Raw genomic sequence first — 23,101 nt, forward strand, 5'->3', positions numbered from 1 at the left:
TTGCAAGTCTCTTCGAATTATCGGTTTGGTTTGGCCTACTAGATTGATCTTTCTTGCCATGGGAGAAGTGCTTAGCTTTGGGTTCAATCTTGCAGTGTTCTTACCCAGTGGCAGAAAGGGTTGCAAGACACGTATTGTATTGTTGCCATCGAGGATAAAAAGATGGGGTTTATATCATATTGCATGAGTTTATCCCTCTACATCATATCATCTTGCTTAATGCGTTGCTATGTTCTTATGAACTTAATACTCAAGATGCATGCTGGATAGCGGTCGATGTGTGGAGTAATAGTAGTAGATGCAGGCAGGAGTCGGTCTACTTGTTATGGATGTGATGCCAATATACATGATCATGCCTAGATAGCGTCATAATTATTCTCTTTTCTATCAATTGCTCGACAGTAATTTGTTCACCCACCGTAATACTTATGCTCTCGAGAGAAGCCTCTAGTGAAACCTATGGCCCCCGGGTCTATCTCTTATCATATTTGCTTTCAATCTACTTTTATTTGCATCTTTACTTTCTTGCATCTATATCATAAAATACCAAAAATATATTTTATCTTATCATACTATCTCTTTTAGATCTCACTTTCGCAAGTGGCCGTGAAGGGATTGACAACCCCTTTATTGCGTTGGTTGCGAGTTCTCAGTTTGTTTGTGTAGGCGCGTGGGACTTTTGAGGAGCCTCCTACTGGATTGATACCTTGGTTCTCAAAAACTGAGGGAAATACTTACGCTACACTTGCTGCATGACCCTCTCCTCTTCGGAGAAATCCAACGCTAGCTCAAGACGTAGCACCCCATATCTCGTGGGCCCCTCGGGCATCCACCGACGTACTTCTTCCTCCTATGTATACCCACGTACCCCAAAAACATTAGGGGCGACCATGAAAAGCTATTTCCACCACCGTAACCTTCTGTATCTGCGAGATCCCATCTTGGAGCCTTCCCCGGCGCTCCGCCGGAGGGGGAGTCGACCACCGAGGGCTTCTACATCAACACCATAGCCTCTCTGATGAGTTTTCAGTAGTTTACCACAGACCTTCGGGTCCATAGTTATTAGCTAGATGGCTTCTTCTCTCTCTTTGAATCTCAATACCATGTTCTCCTCGATCTTCTTGGAGATCTATTCGATGTAACTCTTTTTGCGGTGTGTTTGTTGAGATCCGATGAATTGTGGGTTTATGATCAAGTTTATCTATGAGAAATATTTGAATGTCCTCTAAAATTCTTTTATGTATGATTAAGTTATTTTTGCATGTATCTTCGAATTATCAGTTTCGTTTGGCCTACTAGATTGATCTTTCTTGTAATGGGAGAAGTGCTTAGCTTTGGGTTCAATCTTGCGGTGTCCTTTCCCAGTGACAGCAGGGGCAGCAAGGCACGTATTGTATTGTTGCCATCGAGGATAAAAAGATGGGGTTTATATCATATTGCATGAATTTATCCCTCTACATCATGTCATCTTTCTTAATGTGTTACTCTGTTCTTATGAACTTAATACTCTAGATGCATGCTGGATAACGGTCAATGTGTGGAGTAATGTGGTAGATGCAGGCAGGAGTCAGTCTACTTGTCACGGACGTGATGCCTATATACATGATCATGCCTAGATAATCTCTTAATTATTTGCTTTTCTATCAATTGCTTGACAGTAATTTGTTCGCCCACCATAATACTTATGCTATCTTGAGAGAAGCCACTAGTGAAATTTATGGCCCCCGGGTCTATCTTTTATCATATAAGCGCTCAATCTACTTTTATTTGCATCTTTACTTTTCCAATCTACATTATAAAATACTAAAAATATATTTATCTTATCATACTATCTCTATCAGATCTCACTTTCGCAAGTGGTCGTGAAGGGATTGACAACCCCTTTATTGTGTTGGTTGCGAGTTCCTTGTTTGTTATTGTAGGTGTGTGGGACTTTTGATGAGCCTCCTACTGGATTGATATCTTGGTTCTCAAAAACAGAGGGAAATACTTACGCTACTATTGCTGCATCACCCTTTCCTCTTCAAGGAAAACCAATGCAAGCTCAAGTCGTAGCAAGAAGGATTTCTGGCGCCGTTGCAGGGGAGGTCTTCGCTCAAGTCAAGACATACCAAGTACACATCACAAACTCATCTCCCTCGCATTTACATTATTTTCCATTTGCCTCTCGTTTTCCCCTCCCCCACTTCACCTTTGCCGTTTTATTCGCCCTCTCTTTCCCAATCTTCTCTCTCTTTCGCTTGCCTTTTTCTGTTTGCTTGTGTGTAGGATTACTTATCGCCATGGCGCAAGATAATACCAAATTGTGTGATTTCTCTAATACCAATAATAATGATTTCCTTATTACTCCGATTGCTCCTCTTAATGATGTTGAGTCTTGTGAAATCAATGCTGCTTTGCTGAATCTTGTTATGAAAGATCAATTCTTCGGCCTTCCTAGTGAAGATGCCGCTACCCATCTAAACAACTTTGTTGATTTGTGTGAGATGCAAAAGAAAAAAGATACGGATAATGATATTGTTAAATTGAAGTTATTTTCGTTTTCACTTAGAGATCGTGCTAAAGTTTGGTTTTCGTCTTTGCCTAAAAATAGTATTGATTCTTGGAACAAGTGCAAAGATGCTTTTATCTCTAAGTATTTTCCTCCCGCTAAGATCATCACTCTTAGGAACGATATGAATTTTAAACAACTTGATCATGAGCATGTTTCCCAATCTTGGGAAAGAATGAAATTGATGGTTCACAATTTCCCTACTCATGGTTTGAATTTATGGATGATCATACAAAATTTTTATGCCGGATTGAATTTTGCTTCTAGAAATCTTTTAGATTCGGCCGCGGGAGGCACGTTTATGGAAATCACCTTAGGAGAAGCTACAAAACTCCTTGATAATATCATGGCTAATTATTCTCAATGGCACACTGAACGGTCTACTAGTAAAAAAGTGCATGCTATAGAAGAAATTAATGTTTTGAGTGGAAAGATGGATGAACTTATGAGATTGTTTGCTACTAAGAGTGCTTCTATTGATCCCAATGATATGCCTTTATCTACCTTGATTGAGAATAATAATGAATCTATGGATGTAAATTTTGTTGGTAGGAATAATTTTGGCAACAGTGCTTAGAGGAAACTTTAATCCTAGACCGTTCCCTAGTAATTCCTCTAATAATTATGGAAATTCCTACAATAATTCTTATGGTAATTTTAATAGATTGCCCTCTGATTTTGAGAATAGCGTGAAATAATTTATGATCTCTCAAAAGAATTTTAATGCCTTGCTTGAAGAAAAATTACTTAAAGTTGATTATTTGACTTGGAACGTTGATAGACTCTCACTTGATGTTGATTCTTTGAAACTTAAATCTACTCCTCCTAAGCATGATATCAATGAGTCTCTCAAAGCTATGAGAAGTTCAATTGACAAGTGCAAATAAAGAACCGCTAGATTGCGTGCTAAGAAAGATTGCTTTATAAAGGCGTGTTCTTCTAGTTTCCATGAAAATAATGATGAAGATATTAAAGTTATTAATGTGTCCCCTATTAGATCTCTGTTTTGCAATATGAATCTTAATAATGATGGGACTAGAGATGAGTCAACTTTAGTTAAACGGTGTCCCAATAATTCGTAGTTTTTAGATCTTGATGCTAAATTTGGTAAATGTGAGATTGGAGAGGTCAAGACTTTAAATAGCATTGAACCCACTATCTTGGATTTCAAGGAATTTGATTATGATAATTGTTCTTTAGAAGGTTGTATTTCCTTGTTACTATTCGTTGTGAATTTTCCTCATGCTTATAGTCAAAATAAAGCTTTTACCAAACATATTGTTGATGCCTTGATGCAATCTTCTGATGAAAAACTTAATTTGGAAGTTTCTATACCTATAAAACTTAATGATGAGTGGGAACCTACTATAAAGATTAAAATTAAAGAACGTGAGTGTTATGCTTTATGTGATTTTGGTGCTAGTGTTTCCACGATTCGCAAAACTTTTATGTGATATTCTAGGTTTCCATGATCTTGATGATTGCTCTTCAAATTTGCACCTTGCGGATTCCACCATTAAAAAGCCAATGGGAAGGATCAATGATGTTCTCATTGTTGCAAATACAAATTTGGTGCCCGTAGATTTGATCGTTCTTGATATAGATTGCAATCTTTCTTGTCCTATTATTCTTGGTAGACCTTTCTTTAGAACAATTGGTGCGATTATTGATATGAAGGAAGGGAATATTAGATTCCAATTTCCATTAAGGAAAGGCATGGAGCACTTTCAAAGAAATAAAATTAAATTACCTTATGAATCTATCATGCGAGCTACTTATGAATCAAGTGTCAAATATGGCATTACTTAGATCTATCCTCGCTTTTATGCCTAGCTAGGGGCGTTAAACGATAGCGCTAATTGGGAGGCAACCCAATTTTATTTGTGTTTTTTGTTTTTGTTTATGCTTAGTAATAAATTTTGCATCTACCTTCTGTTTAGATGTGTTTTCTTGTTTTATTTAGTGTTTGTGCCAAGTAGAACCTATAGGATAACCTATGGTGATAGTTAATTTGATTCTGCTGAAAAACAGAAACTTTGCGCTCACGAGAAAACAATCAATAAATCACAGAAACGTGCTTTTGTGCTGATTCTTTTTGCTGTAGATCAATAGATAAATTTTCTAAGACGTCCTATTTTTGTAGGATTTTTAGAGTTCCAGAAGTATTCGAAAGTTACAGATTACTACACTGTTCTGTTTTTGACAGATTCTGCCTTTCGTGTGTTGTTTGCTTATTTTGATGCATCTATGGCTAGTATGTAAGGGTAAGGACCATATAGAACTTGGAATACAGTAGGTTTAACACCAATATAAATAAAGAATGAGTTCATTACAGTACCTTATGTGGTGGTCTTTCTTTCTTTCACTAACGGAGCTTATGAGATTTCCTGTTGAGTTTTGTGTTGTGAAGTTTCAAGTTTTGGGTAAAGATTTGATGGACTATGAAATAAGGAGTGGCAAGAGCCTAAGCTTGGGTATGCCCATGGCACCCGAAGATATTCAAGAATAGCCAAAAGCCTAAGCTTGGGGATGCCCCGGGAAGGCATCCCCTCTTTCATCTTCGTTCATTGGTAACTTTACTTGGAGCTATATTTTTATTCGCCACATGATATGTGTTTTGCTTGGAGCGTCTTGTATGATATTAGCCTTTGCTTTTTAGTTTACCACAACCACCCTTGATTTACACACCTTTTGGGAGAAGCCCACTTGATTGGAATTTATTAGAATACTCTATGTGCTTCACTTATATCTTTTGAGCTAGATAATTTTTGCTCTAGTGCTTCACTTATATCTTTTAGAGCACGGAGGTGGCTTAATTTTGAAGAAATTGTTGATCTACCATGCTTCACTTATACTATTTTGATAGTCTCTTAGAACATCATGGTATTTTCTATGGTTATAAAATTGGTCCTAGAATGGTAGGCATCCAAGTTGGGTATAATAAAAACTATCATAGGAAGTGCCTTGGATGCTATGATCAATTTGATACTTGATAATTGTTTTGAGATATGGAGGTAGTGATATTGGAGTCATGCTAGTTGGGTGATTATGAATTTAAAGAATGCTTGTGTTGAAGTTAGCAAGTCCCGTAGCATGCACGTATGGTTAAAGTTGTGTAACAAATTTGAAACATGAGGTGTTCTTAGATTGTGCATCCTTATGAGTGGCGGTTGGGGACGAGCGATGGTCTTTTCCTACCAATCTATTCTCCTAGGAGCATGCGCGTAGTGCTTGTTTTGGATGACTTGTAGATTTTGCAATAAGTATATGAGTTCTTTTGACTAATGTTGAGTCCATGGATTATACGCACTTTTATCTTTCCATTATTGCTAGCCTCTTCGGTACCGTGCATTGCCCTTTCTCACCTTGAGAGTTGGTGCAAACTTCGCTAGTGCATCCAAACCCCGTGATACGAGACGCTCTATCACACATAAACCTCCTTCTTTCTTCCTCAAAACAGCCACCATACCTACCTATTATGGCATTTCCATAGCCATTCCGAGATATATTGCGATGCAACTTTCCACCGTTCCGTTTATCATCGTGACATACATTACTATTGTTATATTGCCTTGCAAGATCATGTAGTTGACATTGTATTTGTGGCAAAGCCACCATGCACAAATTTTCATACATGTCACTCTTGATTCATTGCCCATCCCGGTACACCGCCGGAGGCATTCATATAGAGTCATATCTTGTTCTAGTTTCGAGTTCTAATTCATGAGTTGTAAATATATAGAAGTGTGATGATTATCATTATTAGAGCATTGTCCCTAAAGAAAAAAAGGAAATGCCAAAAAAAAGGAAAGGCCAAAGAAAAAAAAGAAAGGCCAAAAAGAAAAAAAGGAGAGGCCCAAAAAAAAGAAAAAAAAGGGGGCAATGTTACTATATATTTTTCCACACTTGTGCTTCAAGGTAGCACCATGTTCTTCATATAGCAAGTCTCATATGTTGTCACTTTCATATACTAGTGGGAATTTTTCATTATAGAACTTGGCTTGTATATTCCTACGATGGGCTTCCTCAAATGCCCTAGGTCTTCGTGAGCAAGCAAGTTGGGTGCACACCCACTAGTTTATTTTGTTGATCTTTCACACATTTATAGCTCTAGTGCATCCGTTTCATGCCAATCCCTACTCCTCATGTTGACATCAATTGATGGGCATATCCATAGCCCGTTGATTATCCTCGTCAATGTGAGACTTTCTCCTTTTTTGTCTTCTCCACACAATCCCCATTATTATATTCTATTCCACCTATAGTGCTATATCCATGGCTCATGCTCATGTATTGCGTGAAAGTTGAAAAAGTTTGAGATTATTTAAGTACGAAACAATTGCTTGGCTTGTCATCGGGGGTGTATAAGATGGGAGCATTTTTGTGTGACGAAAATGAAGCATAGCCTAACTATATGATTTTATAGGGATGAACTTTCTTTAGCCATGTTATTTTGAGAAGACATGATTACTTTGATTAGTATGCTTAAAGTATTAGTATTTATTATGTCAATATGAACTTTTATTTTGAATCATTTGGATCTGAACATTCATGCCACAGTAAAGAAAATTACATTGAGAAATATGCTAGGTAGCATTCCACATCAAAAATTCTGTTTTTATCATTTACCTACTCGAGGACGAGCAGGAATTAAGCTTGGGGATGCTTGATACGTCTCCAACATATCTATGATTTTTGATTATTCCATGCTATTATATTACCTGTTTTGGATGTTTATGGGCTTTACTTTACACTTTTATATCATTTTTGGGACTAACCTACTAACCAGAGGCCCAGCCCGTATTGCTGTTTTTTTTGCCAATTTCAGTGTTTCGAAGAAAAGGAATATCAAACAGAGTCCAAACGGAATGAAACCTTTGGGAGCGTGATTTTTGGAACGAGCTTGATCCATAGGACTTGGAGTGCAAGTCAAGAAGCTGCCAAGGTGGCCACAAGGGTGGAGGGCGCGCCCCCCTACTGGGCGCGCCCCTATCTCGTGGGCCCCTCGGACGTCCACCGACGTCCTTCTTCCTCCTATATATACCCACGTACCCCGAAAACATCAGGGGCGACCATGAAAAGCTATTTCCACCACCGTAACCTTCTGTATCCGCGAGATCCCATCTTGGAGCCTTCGCGGGCGCTCCGCCGGAGGGGGAATCGACCACAGAGGGCTTCTACATCAACACCATAGCCTCTCCGATGAGTTGTGAGTAGTTTACCACAGACCTTCGGGTCCATAGTTATTAGCTAGATGGCTTCTTCTCTCTCTTTGAATCTCAGTACCATGTTCTCCTCGATCTTCTTGGAGATATATTTGATGTAACTCTTTTTGCGGTGTGTTTGTCGAGATCCGATGAATTGTGGGTTTATGATCAAGTTTATCCATGAGAAATATTTGAATCTCCTCTGAATTCTTTTATGTATGATTAAGTTATCTTTGCAGGTGTCTTCGAATTATCAGTTTGGTTTGGCCTACTAGATTGATATTTCTTGCAATGGGAGAAGTGCTTAGCTTTGGGTTCAATCTTGCGGTGTCCTTTCCCAGTGACAGCAGGGGAAGCAAGGCACGTATTGTATTGTTGCCATCGAGGATAAAAAGATGGGTTTTATATCATATTGCATTAATTTATCCCTCTACATCATGTCATCTTTCTTAATGTGTTACTCTGTTCTTATGAACTTAATACTCTAGATGCATGCTGGATAGCGGTCAATGTGTGGAGTAATAGTAGTAGATGCAGGCAGGAGTCGGTCTACTTGTCACGGACGTGATGCCTATATACATGATCATGCCTAGATAATCTCATAATTATTCGCTTTTCTATCAATTGCTCGACAGTAATTTGTTCATCCACCATAATACTTATGCTATCTTGAGAGAAGCCACTAGTGAAACCTATGGCCCCCGGGTCTATCTTTTATCATATAAGCGTTCAATCTACTTTTATTTGCATCTTTACTTTTCCAATCTACATTGCAGAATACCAAAAATATATTTATCTTATCATACCATCTCTATCAGATCTCACTTTCGCAAGTGGCCGTGAAGGGATTGACAACCCCTTTATTGTGTTGGTTGTGAGTTCTTTGTTTGTTTGTGTAGGTGTGTGGGACTTTTGAGGAGCCTCCTACTGGATTGATACCTTGGTTCTCAAAAACTGAGGGAAATACTTACGCTACTATTGCTGCATCACCCTTTCCTCTTCAAGGAAAACCAACGCAAGCTCATGACGTAGCAGCGCTCTGCTCGCGTCCCTTCGCGCGCGCTCTGCCAGTGGTTGGGCCTGCGCACGATCACGTCGGGGGGCCCATATGCATGTGGTTGCGCCGCGCGCGTTGCCATGCGATGCAGTTACATGCGACATGATGTTGTTACGCGATGCGAATCACAACTGCCATCAGGGCATGCCGATCGATATTCCAGGCCGTCCGGCTTCCCCTTTAATTCCCGCGGCCATTATAACCTTAGTCTCTTCAACCTTTTGATCACACCCCACAACACAACAAGCATACCCACGACGACACATAGAGAGGGGATGTCTAGCGGTGCTCCAATGGAGTTCGACGAGCATAAAGTGGAGACCCACGCGAGGGAGACAGATCTTTCGGTGGTGTACACCATCGACCCTGCCATGATGGACGACTACATCAACACCGTTGAGCAGTTGCTTGCTGGAGACAAGTAAAAGGTGGTTGGCATCGACCTCTAGTACACCGCCGGTCTTCCTGGCAAAGATCAGAAGGTTGTCATCGCCCAGTTGTGCGTGTGCCATCATGTCCTCATCTACCACTACTGCATGTCCACAGAGCCTTGCGTCTGTTTCGTCAGGTTTGTCAACACACGGACTACAAGTTTGCTATGGTGGAAACCACCGATGATGTAAAAGCACTCAGTGTTACGAGCTTGGCCTACAAGAACCTTGTCGAAATCCGTGAGCACTAGAGGGTCTGGGGCAGCACGAAGAAGGACTCCCTAGTTGAACTCGCCTCGGCCATCATTGACCCCTACTACGAAAAGATGAAGAAGGATGCCCAGAGAACAAGTCCCGTATCCTGGCACAGGGCCTGGATGTGGCAACTAGATGAACCGCACCTCAGGTTCGCGGCCAAGAGCGTGTACACATGCTACGAGATGCACAGGCGGATCGTTGACATGAGGAAGTGCCTCGTTATCCAAATCGACGAGTCCAGATCAAGCCACAAGTAGAGCAAGTGTCACAAGCAGTAGATTATGACCAGATGATCGTTTATACTAGTTAATCATGCATGTAATATATACTTTACTTTGGTGTGTGGAAACGTCATGTGTGTAGTAGCCACCTATGTAATTATGCATGTAATAGTTTACTTTGTTGTGTGCAAATGCCATGGTTGTAGTATCCACCTACGTAAGTGGATGTGTAATTTGGTTATGCAACCATGTCTATATATATATATATATATATATATACTAGCAAAAGAACCCGTGCGTTGCAACGGGAGAGAAAACATAACACACACTATTAACTCAACAACCATCACTCAAGACCACAATAGGTCCATCTCCTTTATTTTTACGAGGCATCATATTTGTGTTGCCGCTTATCCTCCTTCTCACCCTCTCCGGCGATGGCCTCGGTGTTCACACAAAACAATAAAAAACGTGTGTTGAATATGGTTAAACCTAAGGCGTCTATCTCTCCCTCTCTCCTTCCTCTCCCTCTCTCTCTCTCTCCCCCTATCTCTCCCCCCTATCTCTCTCTCTTTCTCGCTTTCTCTCACTCTCGCGATGAGAAATCTGTTGTTGTCCCTTGCGACATTTTTCAAAGGTATGCACGTGTAGTTATCGATTTTTTTGTATATGGTTATAGTGGGGTATTTATTTGCAATCCGGATCGCCACCGGTATGAAAAAAAACGGATCTTGCACTATAAATTATAAGTTTGCTTCCATAACAATATTTTAAAAATATTTAACAGGTAAAATTAACATCATATTTAGATTCCACACATTTTTCTAATAAAATTTCATATATAATATGTTAAAAATCGGAGTTATAGTTTAAAAGATACAGATAATTTACAAAATCATTTGGTTTGACTCAAATATATTCCAAAATAATATTTAAAAATACTTCACAGGTAAAAATAATCTCATATTCATATTCTACATATTTTTCTAATTAAATTTCATATATAACATGTTCAAATCGGAGTTACGGTTTAAAAGATATGAATGATTTTAAAAAGCATTTGTTTGACTTAAATATGATCCGCGGATGAATTACCTAAAACATCAGGGGGGTTTTGAAAAATGTAAAATAACGGTTCGGGTGTGACTTAAATCCGGACGGCGGGTTGATTTCAAGAAAAGATAGGGACTTTTGTGTAAAATACGAAAATAACGCTTCGTTTTAACTTAAAACAGGACCGCGGGTTGAATTCTCTGAAATAGAGGAACTTTTCTGAAAAATGCCATGACGGACGAAAGAAACCCAATTTTCTTTATTATTACTAGCAAAAGAGCCCGTGCGTTGCAACGGGACAGAAAAAATACACGCTCTTAGCCCAATGACCACGACTCGAGACCCTGATAGGTAGACGTTCTTTATTTAAAATGGCATCACATTTGTGTTTCCGACGGTGGTCTCACTGCTCACACAATGAATATGCATTTGAATGTGGTCAGTCCTAAGGCGTCTCTCTCTCACACACACACGCGGGCGCTTGCACGCACACAATCGCTCAGAATAAGATGAGAAAAGTGTTGTTTTTTTCCGCGAGATTTTTCAGAGTTGTGTATGCGTGGTTATCAATGTTTTTTTCCACTCAATCTGGTTTTAATGTGTGTTTATTTGCAATTTGGATCGCCGCCCGTGCGAAAGAAAAATGGACCATGCACTATAGATTAAGTTTGCACCCAAATTAATAGTTTAGAAATATTTAACAGCTAAAAGTAACATCATATTTAGATTCTACACATTTTTCTAATCAAATTTCATATATAATATGTTAAAATCGGAGTTACGGTTTAAAAGATATGGATAATTTTGTTTTAGATAAACTACGGATTGATTAACTGAAAGGTTAGGGGGTTTTCTGTTAAAATACAAAAAAACGATTTGTATGACTTAAATATGGACGGCGGGTTGATTACCTGAAATCTCAAGGGGTTTTCTAAAAAAGTTAAAAAACGGTTCGTCATGACTTATAGATGGACTGCGGGTTGATTTCAACAAACTATAGGGACTTTTTTGCAAATAGGGGTGACGGACGATGGAAACCCACGGCGCCTTATTATTAGGTAGAGATATATATATGTTGTTGTTCTCTATGCAATCCCATCGCACAACACACACGTCTTATTAGCAGCAATCGTCTGTGTTATTATCGGTCTTCGAACACATTTCTGATTACAGACCTGTTTGCCGCGTATCACACACATCTTGTTATATTGAACCGTTTATGTTCTTTTATCTCAACACAAACAGTTCATCCGAGTGAACCGCATGTCGTATATCGCACACATCTTGATCTGGCTGACCATTTTTTTGTTGCCTAATCACAAACAGCTCATCCTAGTGAATCGTATGTTGTATATCGTACACACATTCACTTGGCTGCTTGTTTCTTTTGTTGCTCCTCATCGCAAACAGTTAGTTGCCCTGAACCGTATGCCCTGCATCATACACGAAACTAAAATCTGAACCGTGTTTGATGCATCCGTCATCGCAAACGTTTTGCACCTTTTTTGACGGTTTTTTACCCCATCGTTTGCGATTAATGCATCACACACAGTTTCGTCAAAGGGTCTCTGATCATAGTGTCGCGTTAGCAGCATCCTACACTAGTGACACCTACACAGTATGCAACGGAAAATAAACTGTGCTAGACAGGTCATAGTCAAATGAACATTGCAAGGTAAGCACGATGACAAATAGCTGCTAGGTAGAATAGAATAGAACATGAAGACAGTGTGAAGCCCAATATGAATCAGAGAGAATATATTCACACGGTGAAGTCAAACAGGACAAGCAAGCAATGACTTCATGAAGCTAAACTGAAAGTAAAGGGTGAAGGGATAGGACCAGTAGTTTGACGAAGACAAGGATTTGGTAGACTAGTTCTAGTTGTTGTGACAAATGTACGTCTGGTTAGGGAGGCTGAGATTGAACTCAGAAGACCATGTCTTCACCTTATTCCCCTTGAGCTAAGGACACTTAGTCCTCACCCAATCACTCTGGCAAGTCTTCAAGGTAGACTTACAAACCTTCACAGACTTTGTTCACCGGCGATCCACAATGACTCTTGGATCCTCAGAACGTGATGCCTAACCAACTGGAAGATACACAATCTTCAAGTGTAATAGGTCTTCAGATCATGCGGATAGAAATACTTCAGTGATGCCAAATAGTCTTTGGGATCTGGGTGTTTTGGGTTTTGTCCTCGCAAGGATTCCCTCTCAAAGGCTTCAAAGGTGGGTTGCTCTCAAATGACAAAAGCCATACACTAACTCTGAGCAACCACCAATTATGGTGTAGGGGTGGGCTATTTATAGCCAGGAGGCAACCCGACATGATATGTCCGAAATGACCATGGGTCACTAAGGTACTGACACGCGTCCAACGGTCAGATTTCAAACACATGCGACAACTTGACTTGGGCTACAAGCCAAGGTGACTCATCCAACTATGGATAATATTTTCTCTCATTGTCTTCACTCAAAGATATAGGATTTGGGTTGAGCATCACACTAGTTTCTCTGACTTTGTTTACTTGGACCCTACTTAACAGTTCGATGATTCCTATGACTCAAGAAGAAGAAAATGAAACTACGAAAGAAACTATGTCTTCGCACCCGTTGTATTCAAACGAATGTCTTCACACGTCATTATCTTCGAAGTGAGTGTCTTCGCGAACCACCATTGTTTTTAATGTCTTCATACATTTCTAGGGGTCATCTCTGGTAGGTAAACCGAATCAATCAGGGACTTCTACCTGTGTTTTCCTGCGAATCTCACAAACACATTAGTCCCTCAACCACGTTTGTCGTCAATACTCCAAAACCAACTAGGGGTTGCACTAGATGCACTTACACCAACACTTAGAGAAGGCACAATGAACAAATTCAGAAATGTGACTCCAAGTCAAAATAATGCTCTTGTTTTTTTTCTTCCCAACCAAGTTATTTTAGGTTTATGTCATAGAATAAGAGAGTGAACAGATTATAATTCCAAAATGACAGATCTTGTCCACCTATCGGGTCCACGACCTTGTGCAGTTAACTAACCAATGTCTATTTTTATACGTTGAAGCATTAGAAATGTTGTGCTTGTCAAATGACGTACTATGATTTCTTGAGATTCTCTAACGCATGAGGAGTGATATTTTGTTGTATTTTTATTCTTTTTAATAGTGTACAACGCACAAAGGTTGCATGATGCCAACGTATTTCGATGATTTCCTAAGCCAATGACCTAATCCTCATATTTATAGTTTCGTAGCAACACGCGAATTGTGCTCGTAGGAGTAAATCCATACTTGTGGGATTCTAGATACACCTTGTAATGATTCCACCACATCAGAAAATTGCAGCCATTTGGGTTGTCCTATAACGAAAAACAAAACTAAGAAGAAACAAAATCTCAAATATTTCAACATGACACAAAAAAGTAAAAGAGTTAGCACTAATTGGGTTGTGATTCAGACATTGATTGAGGTTGTGAAGGAAGTTGTTGTTTGTCAATGAAATCACCATCTTCGCCACTCTCCACTTGCAGCTATGGAAGTTCATAAAACGTACGCGAGGGGATGTCCGCCGTTTCCTGCTGCTCAATCCTATGAACGGACACCAGAATCAGCTGTCAAATCGAGGGAGATGAGATTCATGGTGATCAACTTGGGTGAGCAGTGAGCTTATTGAGAGATTTAGGGGAGAGCAACCAATGTAGGATTTGGGCAAGAGGGTCATGGCTGGAAATTTCAAGAGAGAGGAATGCTTCTCAACTTTGGGAATGTGATAGAGAACGTAATTGGATCATTAATTTTGGAGGAAAATGTGGGGAGGATTGGATAGCCAAACACGACATCTAGGATCTAAGGTAGTCACCATATGGGGGAGTCTATGAGCCTCCTCAATACAAGTGTGCCGCTCATGGCCAAATTCACAGGCCTAAAAATGTCGAGCGAGTAAGGATGTTCAGAATCATGCAATTGTCTCCTAGTTGCCCCATGGCGTGAAGATTTTGAATCACTCTCGGATAGTCAGAAAGTAATTCTCACCTCTCTCAACAAAAGATCTTATGCAAGCATGAGTAAGGGTTTGGGCCTGTCACCCCTTCAAACACACCTGTTAATGCACCAATGTAGCAGCCCTGCATGACATAATAGACCACCCTATAGCTCCCTTGTTTGTGGACTTGGCAATAGTTCCATCGACATTCATCTTGGCCACTCTAGCCTCAGGTAGGATCCATCTAGGAGGAGTTGTCGTCGTGGGCGCATCCCTGTCGACTCATCATTCACTCAACGCTACATGCACGAACTCGTTGTTAGTAAGCACGAAACCCGAAAGCTTGGCCCAAGCGTTTATTTTCGGTAAGAATTCACCCAATAAGCCTAAAAGCCTGACTTCAAACCGAAATCTCATCCCGAAAGCCTCAAACTAGAAGTGTGTGGCCCCACTTGGTTTTTACGGGCAGGACATGAGGTGCATGCCCGGGTTTACCTTTTGTGCATATGGAATCGACCACCGAAGTACTGAGAATGCCAAATTCGCAAGTCAACGGCGCAGCCGGATGTAGGGTGGGACGGGCCCCAATGTAAGATTTTGACCCAGCCCATATATCCCGTAAATAAGAATAAAAGCCCAGCCCAACTCCCATCCGCCAACCTAGCAAATCAGGCTAGATCTAGGGACCTCCTATTTGACGCCCTTTGCGTGAAATAGATTGACGTTTTTTTGCGTCAAATAGGATGATGGCTGCACAGTGGGCGTCCTGGTGGGCCGACCCATGGCGTACACAGCAAAGAGACGCATGTGCATAGTCTGGTGAAATGTAGTGGCTATCCACTGGAGTTGTCGAGCTTTGGTGTCTATTAGGCATCACAGAGATATAAGACTATCAGCAGCAACATAGCTATGCATATTTTTTTTGAAAATTTGAATATTTTGTTAACTGAAATATTTTTTGAAATTCGAAAATGCCCAAATTTGTGAACATTTAAAAAAAACTTGATCATTTTTTGGAAATCTCGTACGTTTCTTAACCTATGAATAATTTTTTAAATGAGATTGTTTTGAAATTTTGAACAGAATTTGAAAATGTGAACATTTTTTGAGACTCCAAACATAATTTTTAAAAATTGAACAGTTTTCTGGATCTGTTCACAATTTTTGAAAATGCGAACTTTTTTGAAACACCGAATAAATTTTGACAACGTGATTTTTTTCTTCCAAATTTTATTAAAAACACGTTTTTCAAATAGTGAACATTTTAAAAAGACAGTAGCAAAATTTGAATCCTTATTTTTTGTTAAATTTTAACTTTTTTGGAAACTGTGATTTATTTTAAAAAGAAAAAACAGGAGAAACAAAAATAAAAATAAAATAAAAACGAGAAAAATCCATTTTCATATAAACTAAAAAATAAAAGGAAAAGGAATCCAGTTAAGAATAAAAAAGAAAAAGAAAAAATGGAAACCCCGTGGAAAGAAAAAACAGATCTTAGCTACTTGGACTGACCCATCCCCGGTTTGCTCGCTGCTCGCAGGGGCAATTTGCCACAGTTAGCGGTATATAGGATTTCTCGTCCATGCTTATCACTCTGCTTATCTCCAAAGGAACGCCCGCAGCGATCCAGATTTATTTAGCTTCTAATCGTCCGACCCCTCTGTTCCCATATCAAACCGTACACCCCTTACAGATCTGTTGATATATGTTGACACCGCACTACTGTTCATTCTTAACTTCATTAGCTATCGGCCGACTTGTGCCATGTTGAACTCTACACCCGTGGTTGCACAGTTTGCAGCCCTTGTTGAACTGTTGATCACTATCACAGTTGAGAAGGTGCTTCAAGCACGCAACGGAATTAACTGCGGAAGTCGACGTCGGCTGCATGAGAAATGGAGTATCTTCTTTCTTCTTCCTTCAGCTCCTTTCACCTCCCATAAAATCAACTTATCCAAATGCAAATTCAGTCAACTTACAAATAGGTAATGTGTCACTATTGAGGAGCATAGGATTCTCCCGAACTGAAATAGGTAGCCAAAGAAGCAAAGGTAGAATTCTGCCCGCTCGGTCCTGTTCATTTCGTGTCACTGAGTGCAAATTGACAGACACACGTGGCCATACTCAATCAGAAAAAGAAAAGAAAAACATGGGCATAGACCATAGAGGCACACGCATATACTATAGGAGTAGTTAAAATGGCTCCGTCCTTTCTCTCGAGAGTTAGCAGAGACATGTTTAACCCGTTGGACTCACCACCAACAGTGCTATCTAGACTAGACTAGCTAGACCCATTACTAATCTCCCTATACACGGAGGCTCCGCAGGTCGACTTCACCCCCTCCCGGGGCCCCTGGGCGGCTCATGGCGGCCGTTGGCGCTGGATCCAGGGTAGTCGTTGACCTCGATGTCCATCCGCGCCACCACTTCGCCGACGACGCTTCGCTCCTCAGCGGCCGCGGCCACGGTCACCACGCCCTGTATGAACAACAAAAGCCGGGTCAGTGTCACACACTTCAAGCTGAATATACATACAGATGCATGTACTCAGTTTGCAACTTGCAGGCGAACACCACGCCGCACCGGGAATGTTCTTGTTGCACGAGCGAGGTGGACCTTTCGATGGTGTGGGTGGGTGCAATACAACTACTCCCTCCGTTCCTAAATATTTGTCTTTATAGACATTTCAAATGACTACTACATACGGATGTATGTAGATATATTTTAGAGTGTAGATTCACTCATTTTATTTCGTATGTAGTTATTTGTTGAAATGACTAGAAAGACAAGTATTTAGAAACGGAGGGAGTATACAAGTATATAGTACAGCAAATGGTTTGTGGGGAGTACCGGAGTGGCCACGCATGTGGGCTGCACTGCGGCCGGCCGGCCCGGCTTATCTAGCCGTGCGTGCATGTGACTCGACATGGGATCAGTGCACTGGCAACCGGCCGACACAGCTTCGTGAATGCTCTTCCGGGCGTCCAAAGGTCACATGCGATTTTGTGATTTTGTCAAACTGTGGGTGCCGCGTCAGTGAGTGGCTGACTGATGAGTGCTCTATGGTGGACACCAGCTACAGAGAGCACTTGACTTAAACTCTCAGTGTGAGTGCGCTACCTCCCTCCCTAGTCAAATGGTTAACAGAAATATGTTATGCCTTATGCGATAGCTTCGAGCCTCTGAACGACTGAACAGACAAGGGAACAGGCAAGCCATCCATGGTGACGGCTCCGGCCACTGGCAAGCAGGAAGCAGCCAGAGCCAGGTACGTACGTATGACTCTGTACAAGTAACATTCGGCATCTATCATCAAGGCACAACTAATTTAATCCGCTTAAGGAACAGAGATATACATCTACAAGAACGGGAAAGGCATCAGGTAGAGGGAGAGATTGACCTGAACAGGCACCGCCTCCGGAGTCAGACTTGAAGCTGAGGCTTGATGATTTTCCAAGGACACGCTTCCTGCATCCAAGAACAAGGATACATAAATGCATGCACGAAAGTAGTAACATGCATGCACAGACACATGCCAAGAAAGAAGATGAACTGATATTAAGGTCCATGCATGCGTGCATGAATGCATGGGGTTGGGGGTCAAACACTTACTCGACACGGGCACGGAGGAGACCAGCGGAAGAAGAAGATGGCACGACAGCAGCAGCACGAGAGCAAGGACGGGCTTCATCTTCCTGCACTCCATCGCCCTCTTCCCCACAACGAGAACGAAGAGGGAGCACCGTGCGTGCTATGGTCCACCTCCAAGCTCCGCCTCTCTTCCGTCAAGCATCTGGGCTCTCTCGCTGGCCGGCTTCCACACAAGTATACACCGCACTTGGCTACAATCGAGCTGCTGCGCGCGACAATGGTGCCTCGGGTGGTGGGTGCGAGGGGGATTTTATACGGCGGGGAGGGCCGCTCCATCGTCCCTCCCTCTCGCTCAAAAGTCAACTTCACGCGCCATGGTGAGCTTTTGTCTCTGCGTGCGCACTACAGTGCTTGTGATGCTGTGCTGGGCCTTCTCGCTTCTCTGGATTTTTCCGGCTGGATCCGTCCGCGTCCGCGTAGTGCTGTCATCCGTCCGAGCTGGGTGACACTGAGACCTGCGGCGGAGTGCGAGGTGTCGCGTGCGCAGGCCCGGTGCGTCGACGAGTGCGCAATGTGTCCGGCAGAGTGGGGGCGATGCGCGTGCGGAGGCTGAACATCATGCGTGCTCCCGTATGATTGGGCTATGGTGGTCAACGACGCAGCAGAATGCGTCCGGGGTCAGAGAACTCAGCTGCGGTGGATGCTCGGTAGATCGGGCGTCGGCAGTCGGCACCACACATGCTTGGATCCAGGGGAAATATCAGTAGCTAGTAGAGGTATTTTTGAGTGTACGGCATGGGCGAACCTATACCTCGCTCGACGCGAGCTCGATCGTAGCTCACCTGAAGCGAGCGCCATACTGGCCCGGCACAGGCGCGCGGGAGTCCACTGAATCGTTCTTTTTCTGGGTTTTTTCGTTATTTATTTTTTTATTGTTGTTTATACTTTCAAATATTCTAATTATATATATCACAAACATAACCTTTACTTATATTTTTGAATTTTTTTAACATTTTTGAAAATGTTATTCAAATTACATATATATATTTGGTAATTTTAAATATGTATAGAAAAAATGTTTCCAATGTATAAAAATAGGGGCGTGCCATGTGTCCACCGGCCAATCTTTTTAAAAGATCGGCCCGGTCACGACCTGTTGGATTTGGTGCATGGAGCGGTCTGAGTGCGCTTTCACTATTGTAACAGATGTCTTGTTGCATAACTACTTCTGCAATATAGTTATTGATGCAGATTTTTTTTTTTTGCAAAGACAGTTTTGTTGAAAAGAACTGCATTTTTTTGCAACTGAGGTCTTGTAGCAGAAAATTTCTGCAACAAAGGTTTTGCTGCAAAACATAGATCATGTTGTAGACCATTGCAACACCACATATATTTCAAAGACATAGTTCTTGTTGCAGAAAGTGCGTCCGGCTAAGGACGGCATGCGAGCCTTCACTTACACACGTGGAGGCGGCCGTTGCAATCTGTGGGACGATGGTAAACGTTTCCCATTGTTTTTTCATTTATTGTGTTGATGATTACCAACCGGGCGTTGCTATGTTTGAGTGGTCAAGCATCATCGTGTAGCATTGCAACATATGTCGTGTTCTAGAAATTTTTTGCAACACATGTCATGTTGCAGAAAAATTTACAACATAGGTCAAGTTGTAAAATTTTTTTTGCAACAAAGGCCTTGTTACAGTTTCTTTTCCTTGCAACAGAGGTCTTGTCGTAAAACATTTCGTGACAGAAGTCAGGAAATTTGCAGAATTTTTTCGCAACAAAGGTCTTGTTCAGAATTATTCCGCTGCGGAGGTCTTGTTGCAGAAATTTATTGTCTTTTCGCAACCGATCCCATGCGAACCGAGGCACTGCAACTGTTCCTGGGTGAGACGAGAGCGATAGATCGTGATGTTTCTGGGGGAAGGAAACATGGACAACGGGTGGGGCCACATGGACATGTGGTAGACGATAGAGACGGTTGATGTCTGGGAGCAACCCGCCGGTGGATGCTAATCATTTCCCATAAAAATATCCAATGAGTATGAACAAAATTATACATAAACATATAAGTTTTCTAAAATTTTAATTATTTATTGAATTTTTTTAAACTTATATGTCGTTTTTCGTAATGTATACAAAAAATTATAATGTGTATGGAAAAAAGTAGACATAAATATATGTTTAAAAATGTTAATCATCTGTTTATTTTTTCCCCGATGTATAAACAAATGTAGAACATGTATCAAAATAATTGAACCATAAATTTCTAAAAATATTGACCGTGTACAAGAAAATGTTAATCATGTATTTAAAAAATGTTAAACATGCATAAAAAAGTGTTCCTGATGTATACCAAAAAAGTACAATGTGTACAAAAAAGTAGTCATCAAACTCAAATATTTGATAAGAATGTTAGTCCTCTATTTCTCAAAAAATGTTCAACATGTAGAAAAACATGTTCGTGATGTATACGAAAAATGTAGAGCATGTTTTAAATTTTTTGAATACGAATTGTTTTTAGAAAAAAGTTAATAGTGTATAAAAATGTTAATCATATAATTAGAAAATGCTAAACATGTATTAAAAGTGTTCCTTATACCGAAAATGTACAATGTATATGAAAATACTAATAATCAAACATTAAATTTTGTAAAATGTTAGTTATGTATTAAAAAATGTTAAACATGCGCAAAAAATGTTCCTAGTTTATACCTAAAGTTTACAAATGTGTATGAAAAATTTAGACTTGTGTTGAACAAAAAACAATGACAAACAGTGAAAACCAAATAAACGAAAGAAAGAAACAAAAGAATCCCCTGAGAAACGAAGAAAATTTTTAAACCAAAAGAAAATTGTGAAACCCATGAGAAAACAAAGAAAAGCAAAACCAAAGACAAATGATGAAATCTAATGAAACTAAGAAAGAACAAAAAAACAAAGAAAAATAAAGAAAATAGTAAGTAAAAAATCAAAGAAAGAAACAAAAGAAAACCGAAGAGAAAAGGGAAACGAGAAAATTGGAGAAAATTGTGCAAATAAATTAACACCAAGGAAAACACATAAGAAAACCAAAAAAAGAAAAGAAAACAAGAAAAATGATGAAAAATAAAACCCCCAAATAAAATGCAAACAATATATACAAAAACGAAGCCAAAACCAGAGAAAAAATCCACATAGAAAAAAATAGAAGAAAACCAAGAACTAAACCCAACGAATGAAACTCGACGAACCCCAACAAAGCACAACGAATGGAAAAAAACGGAGGAAATGGGCCGACCCAGTAGCTACATTGCAGAGACAAAGCTTGAGGCGAGACAGAAGGATGACTCTGACCAAGAGAGATACCGCTCAGGCGTTCGTAGAGGGGGTATTCTAAAATTGGCCATATGGGTCGTCTCTTGCAAACTGGCCTACATGCACGTAATTTTGGCCCGACATGGGCCTGGCAAGGCACATGATAAAAGGGTCGGGTCACGGAACAAGGCGGATCCCCAAGGCCAGGCCTTAAGAACCGACACGGCCCGACCCTTTTAATCACTACAGGAATCAGGAACTTTGTCGACCTTTGCCGCCCGCCAGCAGACAGCAACATGTCCGGTTGAACAAACTACGGCAAAGGGCACTTTGTCGTCTGCCGGCAGACGGCAAATATGCAAAGGTCTTTGCCGTCTGCCAGTAGACGGCAAGGGGCCTGGACAGCGCACGTGGCAGCTTAGGTCCATTAAGGGGTTAACGACGTGCTTTGCCTTCTGCAGGTAGACGACAAAGACCTTTGCATCTTTGCCGTCTGCCAGTGGACGGCAAAGCAACCATATAGGCTAGCCTAGTGCCCCCTAGGTTGCACAGGTAGATGCCACATGGCAGCTTTGCCGTCTGCTGGCAAAGCTCTTTGTCGTCTGTTGGCAGACGGCAAAAAGCCTGTATAGCACCTGTTTTTTCTTAAATTTAATCAATTTCACAGATATATACACACATTTTAAAATACTTTCAACAAGCATACCAACACATATACATACCAAATCATATCCCTACCATATGGATATGATCATCCAACACATATACCAAAGCAAAAGTCCATATGCAACATATATAGCTAGCTAACATATCCAACTACAAGCATACAATGGTTTCATCCATACATACATATATAGGTAGCCAGTTTCACATTGTTCATCCTACAAAAAATAAAAATGAAGCACAAGGAGAAGAGTAGACTCCATCAATGCAAGCTTCCTCATCTAAAGCAAATCTGCAAATTGGGAAAGAAGAAAGTTAGAAGAAGAAGAAGAAGAAAAAGAAGACTAGCTAGAAGAAGAAGAAGAAGAAGAAGAAGAAGAAGAAGAAGAAGAAGAATTTTTCTTCTCTTTCTTTTTCTCCTCTCCTCTTCTTTATCTTCTTCTTCTAACTAAGGTAGCTAAAATGCCATTTTGTAGCTAAGCTAGGTAAAAAAATGCTAAGTGTGGGTCATTTTAGAGCTAGCTAGGTAAATAGGTCATTTTGGAGCTTAGTAAGGTTATTATGTCATTTTCGAGGAAAATAAGCTAAGTCTATGTCATTTTGGAGGTAACCAATATTATCATGACATTTTTTTACCTAAGTATGCTAAGTATGTCATAAATGAATTGAAGAAGCTAAGTATAGGTCATTTTTAAGCTAACCTAGGTAGTTATGCCATTTTTGAGCTAACTAAGCATATTTATTCGTTTTGGAGGACAAAATGGTAAGTGTAGGTCATTTTAGAGC

General features: G+C 40.6%; 1 protein-coding gene and 1 pseudogene across 1 annotated transcript; both read right to left on the reverse strand.

Annotated features, from left to right (window-relative positions):
• Positions 1-16,816: 16,816 nt before the first annotated feature.
• On the reverse strand, positions 16,817-18,653 carry LOC123065831 (uncharacterized). The gene is made up of 3 exons (XM_044489040.1): positions 18,377-18,653; positions 18,165-18,232; positions 16,817-17,242 (listed from the first exon to the last, which is right to left on the reverse strand). The coding sequence occupies exons 1-3, from the start codon at positions 18,468-18,470 to the stop codon at positions 17,099-17,101; spliced, it is 306 nt and encodes a 101-aa protein (XP_044344975.1). The 5' UTR covers positions 18,471-18,653; the 3' UTR covers positions 16,817-17,098.
• Positions 17,249-18,151, reverse strand: LOC123065832 (uncharacterized; annotated as a pseudogene).
• Positions 18,654-23,101: the final 4,448 nt, after the last annotated feature.

The sequence above is a fragment of the Triticum aestivum genome, chromosome 3B (genome assembly GCF_018294505.1).
Source record: "Triticum aestivum cultivar Chinese Spring chromosome 3B, IWGSC CS RefSeq v2.1, whole genome shotgun sequence".
Classification (NCBI taxonomy): domain Eukaryota; kingdom Viridiplantae; phylum Streptophyta; class Magnoliopsida; order Poales; family Poaceae; genus Triticum; species Triticum aestivum.

Coding starts and splice junctions, on each gene's coding strand:
- LOC123065831 (XM_044489040.1), bottom strand. CDS start 18,470: ATGGAGTGCAGGAAGATGAAGCCCGTCCTTGCTCTCGTGCTGCTGCTG. Junction 18,233..18,376: donor CTCCTCCGTGCCCGTGTCGA/GTAAGTGTTTGA, acceptor TCTTGGATGCAG/GAAGCGTGTCCTTGGAAAAT. Junction 17,243..18,164: donor CGGAGGCGGTGCCTGTTCAG/GTCAATCTCTCC, acceptor TTGTTCATACAG/GGCGTGGTGACCGTGGCCGC.